The 22,666-nt window shown below is 40.4% G+C and overlaps 5 protein-coding genes across 10 annotated transcripts; 4 read left to right on the forward strand and 1 right to left on the reverse strand.

The window, feature by feature from the left end:
* The first annotated feature begins 67 nt into the window (after window positions 1-67).
* On the forward strand, window positions 68-879 carry LOC147793011 (uncharacterized). The gene has a single exon (XM_087123104.1). It carries the CDS (start codon window positions 293-295, stop codon window positions 737-739), a length of 447 nt encoding a protein of 148 aa, XP_086979230.1. The 5' UTR covers window positions 68-292; the 3' UTR covers window positions 740-879.
* Window positions 880-4,407: 3,528 nt separating this feature from the next.
* LOC111792798 (D111/G-patch domain-containing protein) lies at window positions 4,408-9,412 on the forward strand. Its single transcript, XM_023674384.2, has 8 exons — window positions 4,408-4,751; window positions 4,962-5,098; window positions 5,378-6,371; window positions 6,810-6,901; window positions 7,381-7,455; window positions 7,625-7,686; window positions 7,768-7,837; window positions 7,945-9,412. Exons 1-8 carry the CDS (start codon window positions 4,571-4,573, stop codon window positions 8,983-8,985), a joined length of 2,652 nt encoding a protein of 883 aa, XP_023530152.2. The 5' UTR covers window positions 4,408-4,570; the 3' UTR covers window positions 8,986-9,412.
* A 550-nt stretch (window positions 9,413-9,962) lies between these two features.
* LOC111792800 (transmembrane 9 superfamily member 11) lies at window positions 9,963-12,747 on the forward strand. Of its 3 annotated transcripts, XR_002814852.2 has the most exons (3): window positions 9,964-10,196; window positions 10,315-12,390; window positions 12,542-12,747. XR_002814852.2 is itself a non-coding variant. In XM_087123329.1 (2 exons), the coding sequence occupies exon 2, from the start codon at window positions 10,348-10,350 to the stop codon at window positions 12,319-12,321; it is 1,974 nt and encodes a 657-aa protein (XP_086979455.1). In that variant the 5' UTR covers window positions 9,963-10,196; window positions 10,276-10,347; the 3' UTR covers window positions 12,322-12,555. The 3 variants fall into 3 exon arrangements, 2 of the variants coding, with proteins under 2 accessions (XP_086979455.1, XP_023530156.2); XM_087123329.1 differs by having other exon boundaries at window positions 9,963-10,196; window positions 10,276-12,555; XM_023674388.2 differs by having other exon boundaries at window positions 10,315-12,555.
* Window positions 12,748-14,004: 1,257 nt separating this feature from the next.
* LOC111792799 (dicer-like protein 4) lies at window positions 14,005-20,587 on the forward strand. Of its 4 annotated transcripts, none has more exons than XM_023674387.2 (13): window positions 14,005-14,206; window positions 14,343-14,489; window positions 14,563-14,834; window positions 14,916-15,346; window positions 15,438-15,538; window positions 15,736-15,941; window positions 16,026-16,679; window positions 16,775-17,047; window positions 17,156-17,482; window positions 17,646-17,937; window positions 18,002-18,116; window positions 18,198-18,385; window positions 18,628-20,587. In XM_023674387.2, the coding sequence occupies exons 2-12, from the start codon at window positions 14,426-14,428 to the stop codon at window positions 18,370-18,372; spliced, it is 2,910 nt and encodes a 969-aa protein (XP_023530155.2). In that variant the 5' UTR covers window positions 14,005-14,206; window positions 14,343-14,425; the 3' UTR covers window positions 18,373-18,385; window positions 18,628-20,587. The 4 variants fall into 4 exon arrangements, 3 of the variants coding, with proteins under 3 accessions (XP_023530155.2, XP_023530153.2, XP_023530154.2); XR_002814851.2 differs by lacking the exon at window positions 14,005-14,206 and having other exon boundaries at window positions 14,213-14,489; window positions 18,628-18,794; window positions 18,914-20,587; XM_023674385.2 differs by lacking the exon at window positions 14,005-14,206 and having other exon boundaries at window positions 14,213-14,489.
* Window positions 18,411-22,626, reverse strand: LOC111793352 (ATPase 8, plasma membrane-type). The gene is made up of 13 exons (XM_087123328.1): window positions 22,426-22,626; window positions 21,996-22,352; window positions 21,609-21,923; window positions 21,194-21,520; window positions 20,998-21,117; window positions 20,783-20,905; window positions 20,595-20,699; window positions 20,199-20,508; window positions 19,595-20,109; window positions 19,345-19,515; window positions 19,075-19,257; window positions 18,819-18,994; window positions 18,411-18,725 (listed from the first exon to the last, which is right to left on the reverse strand). Exons 1-13 carry the CDS (start codon window positions 22,471-22,473, stop codon window positions 18,629-18,631), a joined length of 2,847 nt encoding a protein of 948 aa, XP_086979454.1. The 5' UTR covers window positions 22,474-22,626; the 3' UTR covers window positions 18,411-18,628.
* Window positions 22,627-22,666: the final 40 nt, after the last annotated feature.

Below are 22,666 nucleotides of genomic sequence, written 5' to 3' on the forward strand. Positions count from 1 at the left end.
CCTTGGAAATTGACGGTAGACCAGAGAGCGTGAGAGAGGACAGAAGCTTTCCTTGGAAAACGATAGCTTGCCAATTGGAGTTTATTTTCCTTCCCTGGACGTCGTATAAACTCGTCTTTAGACGCATTCAAGGCCAAATCACACGAGAATGAGAGCGGAAGGAAGGACCCATCTTCCCATTTCTGCGTCATTTCGTCTCTTCTTTATATCCCTTCAATGGCTTCCACTAGCTGAACAAAACCCACCATCCCCACAATCCCAATTCACTTAAGACCTCTGTTTTCTCTCTCCCATGGCGACCCATCAAACCAGACCACCTCCCACGCCTTATTCGCCTCTAAACGAGGAACAAGAACACCTTCACGACACCGACGAGGCCGTTCCCTCAAATGGGTGCAGCTGCTTTCAGCTTTTCGGGTTCGGATTCAATCGGAACGGCAATTACGAAGAGGGAAATCTTCTACAGCAGCAACGGGGACGGGAACAGGAGTTTTGGATGGTGAAGAAGTTGAAGAAGTTGAAGGAGGTTTCAGAAATGGTGGCTGGACCCAAATGGAAGAACTTCATTAGAAAAATGGGAGGCTATTTGAAGGGGAAAAAACAGAGGAACAGGTTTCAGTATGACCCTGAAAGCTATGCTCTGAATTTCGATGGCGGGGTTGATGGAGAAGACGATCGCCCCCCAATTGGCTTCTCATCGAGGTTTGCTGTGCCACTGGCGTCTAGGGAACAACATTAAAGGAATTGATTGGTTAATGGAAAAACTTGGGGAATTGTTTGGACTCATTCGTTTATTTGTTAGTGTGTGTATATGGAGAAATTTTGATCGTTCTTGTTCTTGTTCATCTTCATAATTGACTTGTGGCATAAATTCTAGTATATTCCTCTTTGATTTAGTCAAAGTCTCAATAAATATCTTTCCATGAATAAGTATTAAATATCTTTTTTTTCTTTTCTTAAAACAAATATCATTTTACTTCAATATGTTTAGGGGACCTATGTATGGGAGATTGGAGTAAGAGGGAATGTTTAAACAACGTTTTTCTTATTGGGAAGTTGTAAGTAGATCGAGAGATCCTTCTACCCTTTGTCCCCGTTAATGCATCAAATGGATTCAATTCTTTCTTCCGTTTTTTATCAATAGGTCAGCTTCTTCGTAAATGCGGACCTCTTATCTATCCTCCTCTTGATATTGCGCTAGTAGAGTTCAAGTAAAGAAAATGTTAAATCCAGATTTTGATTCGTCAATGGATGTAAGAGAGGAAGCCCCTACAGTTGTTTCGATTGCGTAATTCCCCTCATGGGTCACATAGAAACCCTAAAAGATATTGGGTCAGCCAAAGAAGATAGTAAGAGAGTTGACATGAGAAGGTCGCTAGTAATGGTATTGTTAAAAATATTTAGTACTAAATTATAGTTTATCATATATATTATATTTGATATTTTATTGTAAAACAAATATGTAAATATTTGTTATTTCTATATATTTTTAATTTATTTGATTATAAACAGAGAACTTTCCACGCTGATTATGCAAATCCGAAAGGAAGAAGGAATTAATTCTCTGAACAAATTGAAACTTCATTAGCACATATACCGGAAGAAAGGTCGTGAAGAAGAGAGGTAGGAGCAGCATGGGCGGAGAACTCGGACATGGCCTGGATTTGCAGCCGACAAGTATCGGTCCATTTCCGAGCTTTGAGAAAGGAAACAGAGGTGTTAAGAGCATGCGGACAGCCCCCATTTTTGGCGCGATGGTGCAATGCGCAGCCACAGTTGCGATGGTAAGGCCTTCGTTCGATCAAAAAGTCATGCATCGAAATGCTCCCATCGAACACACATCCGCCCATCACTTCACCTCCCATTGCCCAATTCTCTCTGTTTCTGCTTGTGAGGGAAACACAACAAAGAACTTGCCCCAAATTTAACGGGATGGGTTGGGGTTGAGGAGTTGTGTGGGGTTGGTTAACTAAGAGATTTGGACACCTAATTGATTTTCCAATAAAGACAATGGAATTGCCTTGTAAAAGTGGAAATGATAACGAAATGGACGAAATTATGACGTGAATAAGAACAAAAACATATTTTAAAAAAAATTAGACAAAGTTACCAAAATAAAGTTAGTTAAAAATAGAATCATGACAGTAACCGATCTCAGTTATTAATCAATATGATTATAAGTTTGGATTCAAGTTTAAGGCTTTGAAATCATAGAGATTAAATTAAAGACGAAATTATTAAATGTCTTTATACACATGGGTCGGTGAAGGCCACTTATAGAGAATGGGCATCCACAAAGGGCGTTACTACCTGCACCCATCTTTCATGCTCTCATTATTTATTATTAATTAAGTTTTAATTAAATTGTTTAATTTTTAATTTTTTATTTTATTAAAGTTATGCTACCTTCTTTGTCCCACGTAGATTAATTTAGTGGAAGATCATGAGTTTATCCCACGTGAGTTAATTTAGTGGAGGATCATGAATTTATAAGTGAGAAATACCATCTCTAAAACTAATTTATTCATAAAAAATTATTATTTTTAAATGTGATTTATTTCCTTGAAGGAGAAGAAAAGAGAATCTGTCCGAGGCGAAGCAGCCTGGCGGAAGGATAGGACAGTTGGCTTCATCATGTTAGCCTTTATGCTCAGTGCGAGTACGGCTGGAATTTCGAATAAATTATTATTTGGTACTCTTATTTTTGTTGTCAAATTTCGTTCATTTTAATAAATTCTTGATTTGGTATTTTAAAGAAACTAATAATTTCATCAATTTAATATTTTAAAATTTATGTACTCAAAAAAGGGAAAATGCAAAATCGAGATATTTATGTCTGTTTATGTTGGAGAAATTAAAGATATTTTTGGAAATTCAATTTTGGTATTAGTTGAAGGATCCTCGAAAGGAAACTTCCGAATGAGCGTGAATCGTCTCTGCTTTCATCTTCATCGCGAGGAGAAACTAAAATGGAGGCCAATCGCCGTTTCTGTGAAATAGATGAATCGGTTCATCGAAATGCACAGAACATTTTCATTCTATTAGCTAAGAAACAAAGAGATTTACAACATTCCATTCTTTCATCAATCAACTCTATATTCCACTAAATCAAAAGAATTTCTCATGTATTACAAACTAAGAAAACAAAGAGAAAAAAGAGAGAGGAAAACGAAACAAAAAAAGAATCAGAATACTGTTCATCTCCTGTTAGATCCAAGGCCTTCCGACTCCATCGACGGGGAAGAAGAGGGAGAAGAAATGCCAGAACCAGAAGCAGCAGCCATAGCCAAGCAGCCCTCACTCCAGGCTCGTCGAATCGGATACGAGACGGTGCTGTGCTTGGACATAGAGTGAGAACAGCGCCTGTTATCTCGATCGTGAAGAGCGCAGCCACAGTTCTTGTGGTAGGGACGGCGAGCGATCTCGGCGTCGCAGGTGGCGATGCAGCCGTGGTAGACGGATCCAAACAAGGCGTCGGCCATAGATTCTACGGTAGTGGCCGTCGCCAGGGAGGAGTTGAGAGAAAGGGGAAGGGAGAAGAAGAGGATTATATAGGGGAAGGAAGGGAAATTAAGGGGGAGGTTGAAGAGAAGACAGTTGTCGGCAAATGGTAAAAGGGAAAGGCGGCAATTAAGCGATGTGGGAGCCGTGTGCTGCGCTTGCTTGTGGGCTTGTGCGTTGGGAGTTGGCCTACTTTGTTTCTTGTGTTGCCGCGTTTGCCGATTGCCATGTGATACGATGCCCTTTTGGGCTGTACAAGACATTGACTCACTCCCCATTTTTTCTTTCTTAAATAAACAAATATTTTTTATTTTGTTTTTATTTTGTCTTCCATTGTCACGTCACATTTGCACTGTTTGTATGTTACAAATAGTATTAAAGCCAGACATCGAATGATATGTTAACAAGAAAGTTAAACTTCAAGAGAGTGAATTGTGAGATCTCACATTAATTGAAAATAGGTCTTACAAAGATGTGAAAACTTCTCTCTAACAGACTTGTTTTTAAAACGGTGAGATTGACATGAATACATAATGAACCATATTTAGTAGCAGTGAGTTTAAATTATTACAAATGGTATTAGAGTCCTACACTGACAGTTTACCTACAATGATGCTAGACCTTTAAGGGAATGAATTATGAGATCCCACGTTTAGAGTTAGAGAGATGTTATAAGGGTGTGGAAACTTCTCAGTAAAAGATGCATTTTAACGGACTTGTTTGGTTGTTAATAACTAAATTAATTGAAGGCCTAACTGCTAACCTAATTGCCCCTGTTTCATTTTTAAACATCAATAATAAGAAGTGTAATGTTTTATTAACAAAATGGGCTTAAACGGGCCTGAAAGAAAGAGGAGTTGTAGGCCTTGACCTTCGTGGTTTTCTTGCCCAGCAAGCGAGTGGATCCGATTCTTTGCTGGTCTCTTTGTTATCCGTCTACCCAGCTGACGCCACCGCAAGCTTCCCCGCTGTGGCGGTTTGCTTCGTATTTTGGGAACTAGACTTGTAACCTACCCAGCCGAGCTCATCGATAAAAACGCTGTCGTTCTCTGGCAGTGCCAGGTCTACGATGGCCGGAGGAAGACGAAGAACCAACCATGCCAAACCCAGTGATGGTTTCAGGAAGAACAAAGGTAGTTCCGGCAGAAGAAGATCAGACCCGTCGTCTTCAGTTCGAGGAAATTTGTTTGTTGATGGTGGGGTTTTATCTGATTGGCAGTTCCAGACCTCGCCACCGAGTTCAGCTCGAGGTGCCATTTCTTTTTCTTTTCTTCTTATTCCACTCCCGAGTCCCTGACTTCGATTATTTTGCGTTTGCTTAATCTAACTTGTATGGGTATAAGTTGTGTAGGGCTAGTTTTTCATTTCTTCGGTTGGTGAAAACGATGATCTGAGTTGATAGTTTTCTGGGATTGTTCTTTGTACTTCGACATTGATTTTTCTTTGGATATATTATACAGAGGGAAATTCTAGGTCGAAAGGCAAGTCTGGATCCAAATCGGCTGATTTAGATCGTAAAAAAGCAGCTTCGTCAAGTGGGACTAAACAATCAAATGGTAATGCTATTGGCTATGAGTACCCTCCTGCTCCCCATCAGGTATTGCTTATTTGATCGATCGTACTCTCCATGGATCGTTTTTTAGCTCCTTGAAACATCTCTATCTCCCATGGCCTTGCGTTTTTTTTTTTTTTTGAATTTATATTTCTATTAAATTTTATGTTCTCTTCAATTGGTTTTGAGGCATTTTCCCCTAATGCGTTAGAAATTTCTGTTTTCTTGAGATATCTTTCCATTTTGGCTTCTTGATACATTCTTTCTCGTAAGTTACTGCAATTTAGATTCACTTTGATTTTTTTTTTGTTTGGGTTTTCACAGGAAGGGGGGTTGCATTCTGAATCACGAGGTCTGCAGAATGATGCAGATTGTAGCTTGGACAACTCACAGCCTTTTATATTACTTAATTCTAACTCGAATCATACGCAAATTGTCGCATATGTTGACGATAAACCACCTATAAAGGAAGATGATGTTGAATTTACTTATGATTACGGTACAAATTTTCTGTTAGGTGACAGTTCTCATAGAGGACTAGGGTTTCACGATGAGGACGAACTTGTTAGAAATCAAAACACTGATGATGATTCACCCACACTTGTGGAAGAACAAGAAGGATTATGTACTGGTTCATTGCCCTCCAAGAAGGAAGCGGGTACTGATGAGAGGGTTGAGTGCAGGGAAGGGGTTGAGTTGGCTAGTGAGATGCTAGCTGAAGCATCATCCCCCAATAAATACTCACATGGTGTGTGCTCTCCAAGAAATTCAGGTTTCTTGTCAATTGGTGGTGTGAGATTATACACCCAAGATGTATCTGATGAAGAAAGTGATGATGATGGGGAGTTGTCAAATGGAAGTTCTGAATACTCTGAGCCTTCAGAGTCCGATGAATCGTCTGAAAGTGATAGCTCTGCAGAAATGGCTTGCAGTGGTTCAGATATTGATGACGAGGTGGCTGAAGATTATCTTGAAGGGATTGGTGGGAGTGAACATATTTTAAAATCCAAATGGTTAGTAAAACAAGAGTTGGCCGAGTCGGATGATGATTGTTCTAGCAGTAGCCTTGATGATACTTTGGAGAAATTAAGCAGCATTGCTTTGCAGGAAGCATCCAAAGAATATGGAATGAAGAAAACTCCTTCAAGGAAGAAAAGTAACATTGTTTCTAGAGATAATTGGTCGTCATTGGCTCTAGATGACTTGCTGATAAAAGATTCTAGATCTGCATCTGCTAGAAAGAAGAAGAATGCTGCTCATTTTGCAGGTTCTTGGCCTCCAAAGGCTCCAAAAAGTAAAGCTTGTGGAAAGTATCCTGGTAAGGAACTCATTATCATGTGGAATCTATTAATCAGACTCAGTTTCTTCATCAATGAAATTATATTCTGTCCCTGTAATGGTGCACTGATGTTTTCTTTTTCTATGAAAAAGTATTCCATCAATTGAATTAGACTCGTAGTTCATACACAATTCGCTGAAAATAATTGATCCTGCAAGAAAAGGAGAACCTTAACTTGATTCTTAAAGGATGTCATCCGGGAAATTAATAAAGCAGACTGCAGAATAAGGCTACTCGGTGAAATGAAATGTAACTCCTTCAGACACAATCTTTTGAAGACTATAGGACTTAAATATCTAGATTCCAGGAATGAAGGGGGAAAAAAAGAGTTTAGTGTTCAAAATTGACTCTTTGCTCGTGTCATGAGTACTGCATCTGGTAAACTTTGACATATAATATTATTGTGCTTGTTGTCAGGTGAAAAGAAGAAATATCGTAAAGAAACAATTGCAGCAAAGCGTCGAGAAAGAATGCTTAATCGGGGTGTTGATCTAACGAAAATAAACCTGGTATGTATTGCTTATTTATTTTTCAACTTGTGTTGGATTTTCTCTTAAAGTTTTATTGTATTAGGTCATTCATCACTTTATAGTATGCACCCGAACAATAAATAATTTTCCTGATAAGATCCTTGTTGTTCAGAAACAGCCCAAGTCTAGTATTGGGTAATTTCTTTTCACAAGACCTCCAAACAATAGTCTCATTGCTTGGAATGTTTTTTTTTTTTGAAACAACTAGGCTTCCCACTGTTTGGAATGTTTTTTTTTTGTTTTTTTATTTTAATCTTGATGTGTTTCCGCAGTCTGATTGCATTCCTTTGATCTGCTAAACAACAACTGTCGGAATGAGTATTTCATTCTCATTTCTCCCCATTTGCATAAGTTGTTTGATTGCTTCCTAGTTGTATGAGTTTGATGGATGGGTTTCTCAAATCCAGATTTCCTCTGAATTTTGCATCAACTAATCTTCTAGTTTGTTTGAATTGTAGAAATTGGAGCACATGGTTTTGAACAGAGAAGATATGTTTTCTTTCCAACCTATGCATCCCCGTGATTGTTCCCAGGTATATATTTTGCTGCTTCATCTGCAGTTTGTTATCAGTTTATGCCATGGAGTGGAAACAATATTCCTTGTATTTTTGTGCTTCTATGGTGCAAGCTTGATCGATTACTTTATGCTGCTCCTTTCTGGACCTTTTTCTTTTGTCAGTTATGACATTTCCATATCGTTAGGTACGACGCTTGGCAGCAATTTACCGCTTGCATAGTGGATGCCAAGGCTCTGGTAAAAAAAGGTAAAACTTAATTTCTTTTTCCTATTTGTATTTTCAGTCATCGAGCATTGATGCTCAAAATTGCTATAATTTTTTGATCAGGTTTGTAACGGTAACTCGAACACAATACACGGGATTGCCATCATCAAGTGATCAAGTTCGCCTCTCACAGGTTGAAATCTTTTTGATTTGAGAACTCTGCTTTCTTTGAATGTTGTTGGTCATCAAACTAAGTATATATAATATATATATATATTCTCCTTTCTTCCCCAATCCCAGCTAATAGGAGCAAGAGACGAGGATAATGATTTTTCTGTTGCGGAAGGCCTAAATATAAAATCACACGGCAGCAACAGAAGCAGAGAAAAGAAGAATGCCAAAACAAGTGGTTTGAGCATATTGGAGCTTAATCAATCTGGAAGCAGTAAGTCGAGGACAAGGGGTTCTGCGGGTAAGGGATCAAGTCAGAAAAAGACTGGCAAAAAGTATGCTGATCAACCAGTCTCATTTGTATCATGTGGAGTGATGCAACCAGATGCGGTGGAGATAACAACTAGCAATGTTAAGGACGTAGATAAAGGTAAGGATATCGTAGATGCATCAGAAATGATGGAGTTGACTACTAGCAAAGTCAAGAACATGGATATAAGTAGGGAAAGTATTGGTGCATTTGAGGCGCACACCACGGGCTTTGGGTCAAAAATGATGGCAAAAATGGGATTTGTAGAAGGTGGAGGGTTGGGGAAAGATGGTCAAGGAATGGCCTGCCCCATTGAAGTGATCAAAAGGCCAAAATCACTTGGGTTAGGCGTTGAGTTCTCGGCAGAGGCCTCGACTTCTGCTGGTGATAACCAGGAAAGTCGAGGATCCGCCATTAGAACAACTGGAGCTTTGGGAAAATCTACAAAAATGGGTGCTTTTGAAGAGCACACCAAAGGGTTTGGGTCGAAGATGATGGCAAAAATGGGATTTGTAGAAGGTGGAGGATTGGGGAAAGATGGTCAAGGAATGGCTCGACCCATTGAAGTGATCAAAAGGCCAAAATCACTTGGGTTAGGCATTGAGTTCTCGGCAGAGGCCTCGACTTCTGCTGGCGATAACCAGGAAAGTCGAAGATCGACCAATAGAACAACCGGAGCTTTGGGAAAATCTAAAAAAATGGGTGCTTTTGAAGAGCATACCAAAGGATTTGGGTCGAAAATGATGGCAAAGATGGGATTTGTTGAAGGAATGGGATTGGGAAAAGATTCACAAGGAATGGTGAACCCTTTGCTTCCTGTTAGGCGGCCTAAAGCACGAGGGTTGGGCGCCAAAGGTTAGATTTGTAGAACACATCTGTTTGCTTCATCATATGCTCTAATTCATCTACTCCATTAGAATCTGTCAAAGTTAACAAGGTAAATCTAGCCCTCTCCTGTTATTTCAATTGTATCCTGATAAAAGAAACAAGACTCCGTTTTCTTTGCTGCAAAGAATTAGGTGTCATCGAGTTCGGGATTCCAACCTAACCGATGTCAAAGAAATCAACGACGAGAAATCAAGCTCTACGTTGCATTCACTTTCAGAATTGAGCTGATTGAACTCTGGATGTGGGAAGTTTGTTATGTTTTGATGTCGTTGGGCGAAGTGGGCGAAGTGAACTCGTCGATTATGTGCATTTGATTAAACTTCCAATCTTTGTTGAACTGTCCCCAAAAATAAAAAAAAATAAAAAAACACAGGTGAAATAGTTTCTAAGGTTAATAAACTTATGTCCTGTCTATGTTGTGTTTAAAGTTATTTTGTTGATGCATAATTCAATTATAATAAATACATAGCTTCCAATATTAAATTTAAAATAACTAACTTTTTAATCAATTTATTATTTTTTTTAAAGAAATTATTATTTTTAGTATATTTGATTCTCAGTACCTTTTTCTCATAAAATTATTTTAAAATATTAATAAATAAAAGATCACAGTTTTTTTTTTAATACATATTTTATCTATTTTTAAAAACTATGTTCTATTTTTTAAATTAGACAAAGAATATAACTATTCTTTAATTAAAAAAATACGAAAATTATGGTAGAAAAATGAAGAGAAAAAACGAGCATAGTTTTTTTTTAAAAAAAAAAGAATTTAAATGTTTCTTTTAGTAAAGAAAATAACCATAGTAAAAAGAAAAATGGTGAGGAAACATTTTAAAAATATAAAATCGAAAATAAATTTTTTATGAAATATATTATTTTAATTACATAAAAATACCCGCCCATTTCAATATTTTATTCCCAATTTTGATTCTGGTTACTAATTTGAAGAGGATACAATGGTCATTTGAAGAAATTGCCGCAACTTCCAGGCTTCGCCCTCATCAGTCACACGTTAACGTGCTGGAAAAGATGAAGCTAATTACCTATCAAATTCGTCTCCCATTGCAATAATTGTGAATTATCAACTCTTTCTCACTTCGAGAACTCGAAGCATTGGCAGCTACTGCGGCGATTTTCCTTTCTCCGGCGGTGATCGTCCTTCGAGTATTCTATGTCTCAGGTCAGTCATGTTCGTTCTTTCGTTCGTTCCTTGACTTTCATTTCCTATTCTATTACTTCGTTAATGTTAGCAATTATAGGTTATGTGAATTCCCTTGTCTGGTTTGTGCTTCTTCTAGATCTGACTCTAATCGAGCTCGTACTCTTCAAGAATGGAGTTTTGGGGTGGATTTAGGATCTGGGTCTTGTCCGTCTGCTTGATTTTGCAATGTGGATATGGGTTTTATCTTCCGGGGAGTTACCCTCTCAAACATATTGTCGGTGATGACTTGTCCGTGAAAGTTAATTCTATAACCTCTATCGATACCGAAATGCCGTTTAGCTATTACAGTTTGCCTTTTTGCCAACCTCGAGGAGGCATTAAGGATAGTGCTGAAAATCTTGGCGAGCTTCTAATGGGAGACCGGATTGAGAACTCGCCTTATCTGTTTAAGATGTATAAGAATCAGACAGATGTGTTTTTGTGTAAGACAGATCCGTTGAGTGATGATCAATTTAAGACCTTAAAGGAGAGGATTGATGAGATGTATCAGGTGAACTTGATCCTGGACAATTTGCCTGCAATTCGGTATACCAAGAAAGAAGGCTATCATTTGCGTTGGACAGGATACCCTGTAGGAATCAACTTCAAGGGTTCCTACTTTGTCTTTAACCATTTGAAATTTAAGGTTCTTGTTCACAAATATGAGGAGACCAATGTAGCGAGCGTAATGGGAACCGGTGATGCTGCAGGTGTGATCCGAACAATCGGTAAACAGGAACCGGATACTCCGGGATACATGGTGGTTGGATTTGAGGTTGTACCCTGCAGTCCTTTGCACAATGTGGATTTGGTTAAGAACTTAAAAATGTACGAAAAGTATCCAAATCCTATTCAATGTGACACTGCCAGTGTATCAATGCAAATTAAAAAAGGCCAACCTATAGTGTTCACGTATGACGTTACGTTTGAAGAGAGCGACATCAAGTGGCCATCTCGATGGGATGCGTATTTGAAGATGGAGGGTTCAAAAGTTCATTGGTTTTCGATCTTGAACTCTTTGATGGTGATAACGTTTCTCGCTGGTATTGTTCTTGTGATTTTCTTGAGGACCGTTCGACGAGATCTTACACGTTACGAGGAGCTTGATAAGGAGGCTCAGGCACAGATGAACGAGGAGTTATCGGGTTGGAAGCTTGTCGTGGGGGATGCTTTCCGTGCTCCAGCCAATCCTGCACTTTTGTGTATTATGGTTGGTGATGGGGTTCAGCTTCTTGGGATGGGAATTGTGACCATATTGTTTGCTGCTCTTGGGTTCATGTCCCCAGCATCCCGTGGAACACTTATTACAGGCATGCTATTTTTCTATATGATTCTCGGCGTCGCAGCCGGCTATGTTGCTGTACGTCTTTGGAGAACTATCTGTTGTGGTGACCACAGAGGATGGGCTTCAGTGTCATGGAAGGCTGCTTGTTTCTTCCCTGGTATTGCCTTTCTAATTCTCACCACGCTGAATTTTCTATTATGGGGCAGTCAAAGCACTGGAGCCATTCCATTGTCGCTCTTTGTTATTCTACTTTTGCTGTGGTTCTGTATATCAGTTCCTCTTACTCTTGTTGGTGGCTATTTTGGTGCCAAGGCACCTCATATTGAATATCCTGTTAGAACCAACCAAATCCCACGGGAAATACCACCCCAGAAATACCCATCTTGGCTCTTAGTCCTTGGCGCCGGCACTCTTCCTTTTGGCACCTTATTCATAGAACTCTTCTTCATCATGTCTAGCCTCTGGATGGGTCGTGTTTATTATGTTTTCGGGTTTCTCTTCATCGTGTTTGTGCTTCTTATTGTGGTTTGTGCTGAGGTATCTCTGGTTGTAACCTATATGCATCTTTGTGTGGAAGATTGGAAATGGTGGTGGAAGTCTTTCTTTGCTTCTGGTTCAGTTGCCATATACATCTTCTTGTACTCGATTAATTATCTTATCTTCGATCTTAAGAGCTTGAGTGGACCTGTCTCAGCCACTCTCTACCTCGGTTATTCACTCTTCATGGTTCTTGCAATCATGTTCATAACTGGAACAGTTGGATTCCTCTCGTCGTTCTGGTTCGTTCATTACTTATTCTCTTCTGTGAAGCTGGACTGAGTAACCTCCTCATACCCAAAATCCAGCAAGCATCAAGACGTTTTGTGGCGTGTTCGAGGAGCTAAAAAAGTAAGCTTCTTGCAGTTCGTTCTATCATGTGTTGGTGTGTTGTTTTTTCATTCGAATTCGATATGGATCTAGATAATGTAGCAAAAAATTTTGGTTCCTCCTGTTTCGTGGAGCTCATTGTATGAGATTTTGAACTTGAATTCATTTGCAGTTTTTGTTAGAAAAGACTAATGTTGCAATGCCGTTGATGAAAGGGCAAAAGCCAAGGGAGAGAACCAATTCAAAACAAATAATAAGAAGCCAACAATGGGATGAAGATTTTAATGCACTGATGTTTATGATTCTGCTTTGAACCAATAAACATCACAGATGAAACGATTCCAAATGAATATATAAAGGAAGATGATTCAGCTTGAAGTTCTTTAATGGCGATCAAAGTTACTGTCGAAGTTTTGGAATGTTATTGCATTTACTCAGGGTTCTGTTCTAAGCTCTGCCATCTCGAATGAAGAGCATCGACCACACCATTGAAGCTGTCGAATTTAGAACTCACCAAATCAATCTTAACGCCGAGCCTCTCAGCTCCCGCCGCCGTCACCGGACCGTGCGCCGCCAACACCATTTCCGGCCACTTTTTTCTCATCATCTCCCACTGCAATCCCAAAGCCCTCAAGCTTTTTAGCAGCCCCTCCACTTCCCCAGTACTAGTAAACACAATGGCATCTAATTTCTCATCCTCCCCTCTCTCTGCTAGCTTCCTCGCGCACTCGGGTCCGACCCATCGGGTCTCGTACGCATCGACACGAACCGGAACCCACCCGCTCGCCGCGAGGTCGCGGAGGAAGTTTGGAACCACCGGAGGCTCGTTCAGCCCCACGACGCGAGGAACCGGACACAGAACCCTACGATGGTTCCCATTTCCAAGAGCCTCCACTAGACCACTCGGCGTAGCTATTTTAGGTACGACGACTCTAATCCGGTTCGCGTTAGGGCAAAATTTGGAAAGAACTCCATGATCGAGAAGCTCCGAGTCCTTACCTAGGGCTGCGATTAGAAAAGTGTCGCCCTGAGGCGATAGCAAGGGCTCGTCGATCTCAGTAGCAGCGTCGAGGAGGGCTGTGATGCCAGAGCGGGAGGTGAAGGCGACAGCGGAGTAGAAATGGAGATTTGGAGGAACGAGATGGGATTTGATGGCGATGGGAGTGGGGTGGACGGTGACGGTGGGGCACCAGAGGGGGTCGAAGCCTTTGAGAGAGAGGAGGTTCGAGAGGCTGCCGGCATAGTTCTGAGGCGTCGTAAACGCCACCGTACGCGAAGGGGAGTTGGTGGGAATGGCGGGAGAAGGAGATGAAGCGAGTGGATTTAGGTGGTGGATTGGGCTGGGGTGGGCGGCGCCGGTGCTCATTTTTTGTTCTTTCCCGACCAATCTGAGTTTTGCCTTTTCATTGGGCTAAATTATTAAAATTACTTTCCATTTTATTTAAAAATACTTCAATAATATTCTTCATATTTCATAATGTTTAAAATATTAAAAAAAAAAAATTGAGTTGTCTTCTTCTTCTCGATTAAGAAAACCCGTTTTCTGATCGAAACAGTCCTCCAAGTATCTTCATCGTCGTCTTCTTCTCGATTAAGAAGGACTAATCGGCCTGCAACACATGTACGCCTCAGATTCACCTCCATTACTAAGAGGGCCGCCATTGAATTCCATGGAGGGACCTAACTTGGCCACTAAGTTTAAAGTGACTGTGTATAGACTTTCTGCCTTTTGGGTCATGGCTTTTCGCCTTCTTCCACAACTGGGGTCCCACTCCTTGTACGGATATTCGTTCGTATGCCCATTGACGGACCAAGATCAAGACATTATTCGCTTAAGGTACATGTAGCGTTGTGGTTGTCATTTTTCATTCTCCTCCTGCTGTGCTCTGTTCATTTCAGTATCTTGCAAACCTCACTCTGCTCTGCGATATCTTCTTTTATCTGGTGTTGTATTTCTATTGTGATGGATTTAGGGGGGACTCCATGTGATGCAATTCTGCCCTCCAATGCTCCAATCCCACTGGAAGATGGTGCTCTCAATGACCATCTCCTGCCCATGAGAGACAGTGCAAATGAAGAGGAATTAGAGCTTGACTCCTCTGATTCTGACAGTTCCGAAGGTTCACTTGATAATTCCCTGATTTTAATTTTGTTTTTATGGCTCTTGGTTCATATTTGTAACCATGGTTGCAGATGAGACTTCACGACAAGAACTGTATGAGATGTTGCTTCCAGCTGCTCTGAAAGAGTCTTGGACTAGCTCGGGTCATGTGATTCTTAACTGTTACCATTTTAAATTTGCTCCTCATCCTAGAGATAGGATGTACAAAGAATTTGGTTTATTTGTGAAGGCACCACTTCCCCAAGAGGCTGAGAGAATGAACGTTGAGCTTCATCTTGAACGTGGTAGATCTGTAATGGTAAGTTTGGTGCCATCAGGGGTCGTTGAGCTTTTGGAGGATGAGGTAAATGGTTTATCTACTGACTCTGGACTAAATTATTCTCTTATAAATTTTAAACACACCCAATATATCTATGCTTCTCAGATAACCCAGGCAGAGAGTTTTCAGGAGATGTTTCTTAAGGTCATTTTAGACAGATCAGAATTCGAACAGGACTACATACCTTTGAGGAATAACGTGTCTAGATCTATTTCATCACCATCTTACTTGTTGCTTCCTGTGATTTGTCATGATAATGAGGGATCGGTATCTATAGATTGGGAAGTTATTAGAAGATGTTTATCCTCCCAAATTTTCCAGAATCATGCATGCGCTGTTATCAACGAAAGTCCTTCCTCGGATACCCATCTGATACTTTATGATGGCCGTAGAAGGTCGAGTGATATCGAGAATAGTTTAGTGTATGTCCCATACAAGCGTAAATTCTTTTTTGTTACTGACATTGTGAGTGGGGAGAATGGTTACAGTCCGTTCAAGAACTCAGGCTCCTTGAGTCATCTCGAGCATTTAGCGAGGTAGGTTTCTAATTTTCTGGTGTTCAATTTATCTAATTCTTCTATAGTCTATATTACATTTATAAAGTTTTTGTATAAATGTTGTGATCAGGTTTGGCACTTATCTTAAATACCCTGAGCAGCCTCTTCTTTGCGCAAAACAGCTATTCAATTTGAAAAACTGGCTACACAATAGAAAGCAGAAAGAATCTGGTAATTTCCTAGTTCTTTTGCTACTTAGTCTAGTTATTTAGTTTAAGTTTGCTGCATCCAATGTCTGGATATGGCTATTTGAAGAGTCGGACCGAGTTTTCGTTTATGTAATTGTTTTGATATCTTTTGTTACATTGCTAAGTACTCGTTGTTAAAGATTTCCTTTTGTCGTTCTGTTAAATGATATCTTGATACAGAAGCACGTCATCTGGAAGAATATACTACTAAGTTGCCTCCCGAGCTTTGTCAATTGAAGATAACAGGCTTTTCAAAAGATATTGGAAGCTCCATATCGTTGTTGCCATCAATTATGCATCGTCTAGAGAACTTGCTTGTTGCTATTGAATTGAAGTCTATGTTAACGGCTGCTTTTCCAGCGGCAGCTGAGGTTACTGCCAACAGAGTGGGTGCTTTGTCTTGCACTTTAAATTTCTATTAACATTTTGGTTCTTTACATGCCTTTAACAGCTTTGAGTTTTCATATTAGATTCTTGCAGCACTCACCACTGAGGAGTGCAAGGAATGCATTTCCCTGGAAAGGCTCGAAACACTCGGTGATGCTTTCCTTAAGTTTGCAGTAGGAAGACGCCTTTTTCTTGCCCACGATAAGTTTAATGAAGGAAAACTTACGAAAAAACGTTCTCATTTGGTGAAAAATATTAATTTGCTCAAGCTAGCAACTAAAAAGAATTTACAGGTATACATACGTGACCAGCCATTCAAACCTAGTGAATTTTATCCACTCGGTCGTCCTTGTCCAAGAATTTGCAACGAGGAAACTAGAAAAGATATCCATTCTCATGATAATGCAGCAAGTGAAGCCAAGTGCAGCAAAGGCCACCACTGGCTACATCTGTACATAATCAGTGATGTTGTTGAAGCTTTAGTTGGAGCATTCCTAGTTGACAGTGGCTTTAAAGCTGCAATTGCATTTCTCAAATGGATCGGCATAAAAGTAGAATTTGAAGCTTCACAAGTTACCGATGCTCTCATGGCAAGCAATGCTTGCATTCTACTTGCAGATAGTATAAACATTTCTGCACTTGAAAATTCATTAGGCCATCAATTTCTCCATAAAGGTCTGCTACTACAGGCACTCGTACATCCTTCTTACCGCAAGCATGGAGGAGGTTCTTACCAGGTATGGACTTTATAATCTGCATTTCTACTCAACAAATTCTTGTGTTTCTACTTAACATTGCCACTTCTATTTATCTTTGCTGTGGGTTTGGCCAGAGATTAGAGTTTCTTGGAGATTCTGTCCTGGATTACTTGATCACATCATATCTCTATTCAGCGTATCCTAAGCTGAAGCCGGGTCTATTGACAGATTTAAGATCAGTGTTTGTGATGAATGAGGCTTTTGCTAATGTGGCGGTAGATAGATTGTTCTACAAGTTTCTGATTTGTGATTCAACTAGCCTTCGAAGTAATATAGAAAGTTATGCAAACTTCATCCAAGCACCTCCTTCTGAAAGGGCCTCACTTGAGCAGCTGAGATTTCCAAGGGTATTCGTTTCGCATTGAATGCATAATATTTGTAAACAATACAAGGACAATCATGTGGAGTTCTCTATTGTTTGTTCACTAATTTCAATGCTGCATCTTACATTGCAGGTTCTGGGAGACATGGTGGAATCTATTGTTGGGGCCGTTCTGGTTGATACAGGGTTTGACATGAACTATGTTTGGAACATAATGTTATCTTTTCTGGATACTATTATGAGCTATTCAGGCTTCCAACTTAGTCCTATTCGGGACATAAAAGAATTTTGTCAAAGTTGTGGCTGGAAGCTTCAGTTCCATGCATCAGAAGAGCCAAAATCTTATTCAGTTGAAGCGGAGGTGAAAGGAAACAACTTTCATGCCACTGCTTCTGCAGTCAACCGTAGTAAGAAACACGCCGAGAAAATTGCTGCCAATCTTATACTCACCAAGTTGAAGGTATACGAGTATAAACATGCTTCTATTGTTCTTTTATGCCAAAGAATCATTTGCATTCTTTTTCTTTACAATATGCAGAGCATTGAATATCATTGAAGTTTGCAACCATCTGCATTGTTTTACTACAAGTCGTTTTAGCAAATTTCTTAACATGTTGCTGCAGGAAAAAGGATTCATACCTAAGGTCAATTCATTGGAGGAAATTTTAAGGTCAAGCAGTAAGATGGAACCAAAATTGATTGGATATGATGAAGCACCCTTGGACACTATCAATCTTGGACCAGAATTTTCTGGTGCAGACTTAGATCCTTGCCGTGAAGTTGGTAATTCTCATTCAGTTCGCATTACACGGATAAGCGAAACACCGGTGTCTTCATCAGGAGCAGCAGAAGAACTGAAGCCTAGCATGGCCTTTGGTGGTCATGATAGTTCCACAGACTTGCAGTCATCATCAGGTTGATTCTTGAAGGGTTACTATTACATTTCAAGTTATTTTCTAATGCATAGTGGTCTTTTTAGGTCGGTCGGGTAAAACAACAGCCATATCACGTCTGTATGAAACCTGTGCTGCAAACCATTGGAATGACCCTTCATTTGATTGCATGGATGAGGAAGGACCAAGCCATTTAAAGATGCAAGTCCTTGATGAGTTAACACTATTACACTAGCCACTCTTAAAAGTAGGAAGTCTTATTCTGATTCAATCTTTCTGCAGGTTTACTTATAAGGTTGTATTAAAGATAGAAGAAGCCCCTGCTAGGACCTTGGAATTCATTGGAGCACCTCAGTTGAGAAAGAAGGCTGCGGCGGAGCATGCAGCTGAAGCAGCTCTTTGGTACTTGGAAAAGGAAGGGTACTTGCCGCTTGCCTCACACAGATTGATACAATAATTACTGATAATGTGTAAGTATAACCATGATACATTCCCTTAGCATTAAGTGAGTTTCAAATTTTTCATTACTTTAGAACTTCAGTTGATAATACATTCCACCCCACAATACCTAGAAAAAAGAATTGGAAGTACAAAAGAGGGAAGAAAAAAGAAACAGAATATACATATTTTCCCCTATTTTTTTCATTTTAAATGTATTCCCTTCTTCGTTTTTTCGTTGATAGTCAGCCCATTGTTGTCTCCTCCATCGCAGGTTAAACAGTGTAGTGTTGTTGGATAGTCTCAATGTCCAACCCCTTCAACTTCACCACTGATTCCACATGGCCCTTTAGAGTGTGCAGTTCCCTCAGCCTGCACCATTCAACATTGAACCAATTCATAAAATTTGATTCTTCGTTTTCATGACAGAACTTTTTCTGGGTAATGATTTGTTTTTTAATTTACCTTGCAATTTCAGCTCTTTTCTTGGCTTGCTCAGCAATCTCTGAATGATCCTCGTGGCTGCTACTCTCATGAAATATGGTTTCTGGTGGCTGCAGGCCGTGCATCGTCCGTTGTTCTGTTGCCCATTGTGCTTCTCTTTCGCCTATTCCGTAATCCTTCTTGGTTGTAAAGGCTGTCTATGTAGTATAATGGCCGAGAAAATTTATTAGCATGAGATGCGATAAGTGAATGACATTACAAAAGTTCGAGCACAGACCTTATTGTCGAGCATGTTGTCCCAGGCCTTGCCGCTGAGGGCGTATCGGATTGTGAATTTGAGAATATCAAGAGGGAAGTAAGTAACAATACTGTATACCCAGATGGCTCCTGCCCATCCCCAACCAATGCCTTTAATCCTTGCAAAGTCCCATTCAGCATATACCGCAATTAGAGAGGCAACCTGAAGTGTAGCAGAATCAAGAATCAGGAGATGTGTGAAATTTTGAAAAGGTTACTAGAAAGTAAGTACAAGAAGGAATGTTCCTACCAACTGTGCGGCAATGAAGGCAATAATTAGCAAGTAACCAGGGCATTCAACAAAGGACCAGCTTCTTGACCTTGTGACAAAGATGAGGGCTTGACTGATGATGCTCACTTGAAGATAGAGAGCAGAGTTGATCTCAGCAATACCTTTGAGGGGCTTCACGCCAAATGTGTTCTGCTTATAATGTTGAGATGTTAGTATACAATGTCATGTTCTTTGCATTTAGGAAGGGAGCTTGATGTTGTTTTCTCACCGGGAAGAAGTTAGTTTCAATGGCAAGCCAGAAGAAAACGACGCTCATGATGGCCATGTATGTTCCAAGGACAACACCAGTAGCAAAGATTTCTTTGAGTTTCCATGAGTCTGGCACAGGTGATGGCTTGACCCTGTCCTTTGAAATGGTCATGATGGTTCCATCGTTAAGAATGGCAATGATCAAGACCATAAAAGGCGAGAAATCAAACTTCCAAATGAGAGCAATAAGCATGAATCCCAACACAATACGGATTGTAATGGAAACTGCATAGATGGTGTAGTTCTTCATTCTCTGAAAGATGGCTCTGCTGGTTAGTACAGCACTCACAATCACACTTAGCCCTGGCTCTGTCAAGACAATGTCTGATGCACTTCTTGCTGCATCGGTTGCGTCGGCCACAGCAATACCAATGTCGGCTCTCTTGAGAGCAGGAGCATCATTGACACCATCTCCTGTCATGCCACAAATATGATTCCTCTCCTGAAGTTTCTTAACAATTTCGTACTTATGTTCTGCAACCGAAAAATGGCGAGTTTAGTTCAGTTGAGGAAGGCAGATGGTTTCATATATCTCATTGCGGTTGAAAGAACTATGTGATTACCAGGGAAGACACCAGCAAACCCATCAGCCATCTCAATCAGTTCATCCACAGGAATGGAAGCAATAGACTCATCCTTGGATTGCCCAAGCAAAGACGATGATGGATACATGTTGGTGCCCATACCGAGCCTTCGACCAGTTTCTTTTCCTATTGCAAGTTGGTCACCGGTGATCATCTTAACATTAACACCAAGTTCGAGAGCTCGACGGATGGTTTCTGCACTATCATGCCTTGGAGGATCAAATAGGGGCAAGAGACCAACAAATTCCCAAGGTTCTCCAGCACTCTCTTTGTCCTTATCTTGAACAGTCTATAAATGAGAGAAAAAAAGGTTCAAGATTGATAAGAAAGCTTGTTCATACATGAATCCATTTCAGTATATTCACACATATTCACCTGTCGACCAACTGCCAAGGAACGTAGACCACGATTAGCATAGTTATCGATAACGGCATGAGCTTTCTCTCTTATTTCTCCTCTAAGCTCACAAAGGTCAATTATCTAGTGCCAAAATGACAGAGTTAGGCATATCAACCAAATGTGACTCAAGGTAAGTGACATCGACTATCAGAAAACGACACTACCTGTTCAGGAGCACCCTTGCTGCTTCTGTGCCAGTTACCGTCTTTGTCAATGTAGGTAATAGCGGTACGCTTATCGACTGGATTGAAAGGCAAGAAATGTACCTCAGTTATTCCTGCCCTTGCCTTGAGAGCCAAAGATGAAGCATGAGAAATAAAATACACCTAAAAAAGTTCAGTAAAAGAAGCCATGAACATAATAAAGCTGAGTACCAAACCTCTTTGGGGTCAGCCAACATTCCAACAATGCAGGCATCAATGGCATCTTGATTTTCAACTCTGGAAGCTCTTGCAGCATACAACATAACACCATCCTCGTTCATGCCTGATACAAACACCTGCAGTCATGAAGGCACCATGATGAGCCAATGAGCAAAAATTCTTTTCATTGAATTGCAACTGTGTGAGCTTGACCTCAATCAGGGACTTGTCCACCGTGAGCTTGTTGAGGGTGAGAGTTCCTGTCTTGTCACTGCACAGGACATCCATCCCAGCCATCTCTTCAATTGCTGTCATTCTCTTCGTAATGGCACCTTGCTGCGAAAGCCGATGCGATCCGATGGCCATGGTTACCGACAGAACGGTTGGCATAGCAATGGGAATACCTCCAATGAGAAGCACCAACAAGTTGTCAATTCCTTCTCTGTATGGCCTCTTCTGGATTGGATACATTACTAAGATCTCGATGACCATTCCCACCGCTATCGAGCATATACAGAAGTTTCCAATGGCTGTCAACACCTGATGAACCATAAACCAACGTTAGAACCTCAAATCTTCAAAGGAACCCCGAGAACTTGGTTATGCAGGAACTGAAGCTTTCTTCTACCTTTTGGAAATGACCAACTTGGTTGGTGCTGTCCACAAGATGAGCTGCCTTTCCAAAGAAGGTATGCACACCAGTGGCAATGACAACAGCTTCAATCTCACCTTGCTTACAAGTTGACCCAGAGAACACTTCATCCCCAGGATACTTGGTGACAGGCAAAGATTCACCAGTAAGAGCAGACTGATCAATCTTTAAAGGGTCGCCATCGAGGAGACGTGCATCGGCCGGGATAATATCTCCCAATTTGACACTAATCACATCTCCTGGAACCAGAATTGCTGCCTCCTCTTCTTTCCACTTCCCATCTCTTAGAACCTACACAATTTGAAAGCACGAAAGTGTCAACAGTTCGAGTTCCTATCTAGCGTTAAATCAAGGATGGGTTACCTTAGTTTTAGGGGCAAGACCAGCCATGAGAGCAGCAGCTGCATTACCAGCATTGTTCTCTTCAATGAAGCTGATGGTAGAATTAATGATCAACAAGACAACGATACCAACAAAGTCTTGCCAATCTGGTGGTCTCCCTCCTCCATTGGCCAGGACGATGGCCATGATTGCCGCACATTCCATGACCCATGACAGAGGATTCCACATGAATCCCAAGAACTTCAAAAACTTGCTCTCTTGCTTCTCTTCAAGCTTGTTAGGCCCAAAAATTTGGAGTCTTTTTTCTCCTTCTGCTGTACTCAATCCTTCCTTCGTACATTTCAACTGATCAAAAACTTCCTCCACAGGAATCCGTTCCTGAAACAACAAAAAACCCAGATTCAAAAACAAGAAAAAGATGAGAGAAAACGAAGAAAAGATTGTTACTTACTAGATCAACGTTCTCGTTCTTAACATCTTCCAATGATATATCCCCCATTGCTGACAGAATACAACAAAACGAAGAAGAAAAATCTCCAACAACACTTAAATTCTTCCTTCTCCCTCCTTAGTTTCCTCCCTCTGTTATTGATTTGTTAAGCCCAAAAAAAAAAAAGAGGGAAGATCAAAAAAGGAAGGGGAAAGGAAGCTATTTCATGCAGATGGAGATGCCAACATCTTGGGACTCAAAA

This window comes from Cucurbita pepo, chromosome 4, assembly GCF_057944985.1.
Source record: "Cucurbita pepo subsp. pepo isolate OVF chromosome 4, ASM5794498v1, whole genome shotgun sequence".
Taxonomy (NCBI): Eukaryota; Viridiplantae; Streptophyta; class Magnoliopsida; order Cucurbitales; family Cucurbitaceae; genus Cucurbita; species Cucurbita pepo.